The sequence below is a fragment of the Triticum aestivum genome, chromosome 6A (assembly GCF_018294505.1).
Source record: "Triticum aestivum cultivar Chinese Spring chromosome 6A, IWGSC CS RefSeq v2.1, whole genome shotgun sequence".
NCBI lineage: Eukaryota > Viridiplantae > Streptophyta > Magnoliopsida > Poales > Poaceae > Triticum > Triticum aestivum.
This window is the reverse complement of record NC_057809.1, coordinates 67,499,249-67,503,138: the sequence shown is the minus strand read 5'-3', so window position 1 is coordinate 67,503,138 and position 3,890 is coordinate 67,499,249. Positions and strand designations below refer to the sequence as shown.

General features: G+C 42.5%; 1 protein-coding gene across 1 annotated transcript; it reads left to right on the top strand.

Annotated features, from left to right (window-relative positions):
• Nucleotides 1–1,472: 1,472 nt before the first annotated feature.
• Nucleotides 1,473–3,458, top strand: LOC123129443 (ethylene-responsive transcription factor 1-like). The gene is made up of 3 exons (XM_044549609.1): nucleotides 1,473–1,791; nucleotides 1,848–1,892; nucleotides 2,590–3,458. The coding sequence occupies exons 1-3, from the start codon at nucleotides 1,473–1,475 to the stop codon at nucleotides 3,456–3,458; spliced, it is 1,233 nt and encodes a 410-aa protein (XP_044405544.1).
• Nucleotides 3,459–3,890: the final 432 nt, after the last annotated feature.

Below are 3,890 nucleotides of genomic sequence, written 5' to 3'. Positions count from 1 at the left end.
GTTCGACTACATCAACCGCATTTAATAATGATTCCGCTTTCGGTCTACGAGGATACGTAGACATACTCTTCCCCTCTCGTTGCTATGCATCACCTAGATGGATCTTGCGTGTGCGTAGGAAAATTTTGAAATTATTGCGTTCCCCAACACCCCAGGCCTGCTTCCATGAGCCGCCATCTTCACACCTTGGGCCTTCTTGAACCTTCTTCATATTAAACCACCAATGGTGTAACCCCACCCCTCCTGGGCGGGTCACACCTCGAAGCTATATCCCCAATAGGACCCCCTACCCGAGATCAGCTGATTTTAATACCGACAATGTGTGGTTTACAAAGATCATAGAGTTACATAGTCATTTATAAGGAGATATTGGTTGAACTTTAAGTAAGGTCGATGCCATGGTAGTTTAAAAGAAATGCTAGATCTCCATATACATGGTTAGATCAAGAATGTGATGAGAATGTTGTAATTCTAACTTATAATTCACATAACTACCATATAATAATGCAAATGATTGCACATGAAGCACATGCTATTAACTAAATGGAGCAACTTTCCTTTTCACTGAGAACAATGGAGTAAGTAACTATGAGTAACTTACAAGAATCATAGAGTTACAATAATCATTTAAGAGAAGATATTGGTCAAACATTTGGTGGGATGAACCAATCCAATAAACCTAGATAGAGGGAGTATGACAGTAATAATACGTAAATACTAGAGGTGCATAGTACAATCTTGAGCTAATAAATGAAGTAAATAGCTATGAGTTATTTTCAAGGATCTTAGAATTACACACAATCATTTATGAGAAGATATTGTTTAAAAGTTCGGTTAGATGAATCTGTGCACTAAACCCAGACGGGAGGAGTACAATAGTAGTAGTACATTCTTATATAGGTGTGTAGTACAATCTTGAGCTAATAAATGGTGTAACTAGCTATGAGTGATTTGCAAAAATCTCTGCATTACACATAATCATTTATAAGAAGATTTTTGGTTAAATGTTCGATTGGATGAACGCATCCAGTAAACCCAGACGGAGAGTGTACGACAGTAGTAGTACACTCGTACTATAGGTTTGTAGTACAACAATTAATATTGAGCTAATAAATGTTTGCTTGCCTCCAATGAAAGAAAGTGAAACGTACATTCATCCATTAATTCCCCAAGGGCAATACCAGAAATCACTTCTCCCAAGGGGCTAACGCACAAGATTTTCCTGGGTAGAAATGCTCATTCGGAACCTTCCTCGTGCCTTCCACCGGCCGCGCGGTCCCTCGCTGGTGCGTGGGACCCACCGCAAGCCCCCTCTTGCCTTCACATGGCCATCGTGTATATAGGGACTCGTCTCACACCCACTTGCCAACCCACAACTTCTACTCTGCTTCAATAAAAAAGTTACCAATTTACCAATTCCGGCGACCCCTCCCCCCCCTGACGACGACTTCGGCGAGGTACCAGCGGCCATCATGTGTGGTGGAGCGTCCCTCGCGGACGTCAAGGTTCCCACGGTGACGTGGAAAGTGACGAAGGCGGCTCTATGTCCCAAGAAGAAGAAGCCCCGGCATGGCAGCAACGGGGGCCGATGCTTCACAGGGCTTGGTGGGTGCATGGGACCCGACGTGGACGACAACGAGGAGGATTTCGAGGCCGAACTCGAAGTGTTCGAGGTCGACTTCGGGGACTCCGACGTGGAGCTCGGGCGCACTAGGGTGGATGAGAAGGATGACGACAACGAGGTCGTCGAGATCAAGTCCTTTGCCGCCGCCAAGAGTTCCCTCTCCCAAGGTATCAGACCTGGGTCGCTTGGACTAGTTTTTAATCTACGTATCATTACCTTTTAGTGATTGGTTGTTGTACCAGGAGATTGTGTGATTGGTTCGGAAAAGGTTTGATCATTTGATTTGGTAGGAAGAGAAATTGTGTAGGGGTTGCTGTTGGAAGGCTATGTTTGGGCGGTGTTACTTCTGTTTGTGTAGCGATTTTGGATTGGATGTGCTATCAAAAAGTTTATTTCGGTGAAGGGTTAGGCTTTTTTCATTTGTCTGTTGTGGTCAGTTGGTAGGCTGTTTTTGACACTGTCCCTTTCTTTCAGAGAAGCGATTTTGGTTATTAAGTTGTTGATCTTATGACTTGTAATTTTCTAGACCTTCGATGGTGATCCATAAGCTTACCATTTAGTCAAAAGGGGTAGTAAATCCGCGAAAAGGCCCAAATTTCTCTATTTTGCTTAGAGGCCTTGTCCTCTTAAATTGTTTCCTTGTTAGGTGGTTGTAGTTATCTGTGAGGATTGTACTTGGTTTCGTCTATAATGCAATTGTAGAATGATGTCAGAGGTCTAACATGAGGTCTTGTTTATCAGGACCCTATACTTTCTTATTTATTAATTTGTGATTTCATTTTATTTTATTTCATTTGTTTTGTGGTTGACTAATGCTTTCACCTAAACTTGACCCATCATGGTTCATTATTCATTACCATCATCATATTTTTACATATAAACTCATGCCCGTGATGAAATTATTTAATTTTTGTGGAAGAATTTTTTGTGTGTTGATCCCTCTTAGCATTGACGTTGATCTTCAGATGACTTAAGCACCATGACTACTGCAGGTTTTGATGGTCCTTCAGCAAAAAGGAAGAGAAAGAGTCAATTTAGGGGTATTCGTCAGCGCCCCTGGGGTAAGTGGGCTGCTGAAATCAGAGATCCAAGCAAGGGTGCACGTGTCTGGCTTGGTACTTTCAACAGTGCTGAAGAAGCTGCAAGAGCTTACGATGTTGAAGCACGCAGGATCCGTGGCAACAAGGCCAAGGTTAACTTTCCAAAGGAACCAATAGTTCCACAGAAGCGTCGTGCTCGCCCTGGTGCTCCTAAAGCACCAAAGCTAAGCGTGGCATCGGAACCTTCTGTCATGCCATCAGTCAACAACCTTTCCAACCCAAATGCTTTCATCTACCCATCTGCTAACTTTGCATCAAACCAGCCACTTGCTCTACCTGACAACCTGTCATTTTTTCCTATAATGAACTCTGATGGCCCTGTTGAAGCCTCTGTTATGAATCAGTACTCTGACCAGGGAATCAACTCCTTTAGCTTCTCTGACTTGGAGTGGGATTACAACACCAAGAATCTAGATATACCATCCATTGCTCCAATTTCTACCATTACTGAAGGAGCAGAATATGCACTTGCCCAGAGTAACGCCTATAACTCAGTTGTGATTCCTGAAGGAGCTGAATCTGCACTTGCCCAGAGTAACACCTACAACTTAGTGGTGCCTCATGTTATGGAGAACAATGGTGTCGATTTCAATGCTTGGCCAAGGTTTCTTATGGATGATGAAGTGGACGAGCCGATTGATAGCCTTCTGAATTTTGATGTACCTCAGGATGTCGTTGTCAACATGGACCTCTGGAGCTTCGATGGCATGCCCATGTGTGGCGAATTTTTATAAGGGATTCACACCCTCTATATAGGGATAAAAGGTAAGCCTTTGCATATTGCATGTCCAGTCTAAGGTTGATAGTCTTTTCAACACTCTTAACTTTCTGTTCCATTTTTCAGGAGTAAGACTATGGGAGATTGGGAAGCACCCTATTGTCACCTTTGGCTAGCATATGCTTATGTCCAAGATTTGATGCAGAAAAGTTGCATCCTAAGTCTCTTTTTGGATAGACCCTTTCCCTACTCAACTGTTTATGTGTGGCAGCCATTTATGATGAACCGTTTTCTTTATCTTCTGTCAACTTTTATGTCGTTGCTACCATTTCTAAATGTGAACAACATGAATCTATGTCCAATTTGTGTTAATCTATGCACTTGATCATTTTTTCCTTTAGTTTTGTATGTTTAATTGGTGACAGAAGTAACCTATATATCTTCTGAT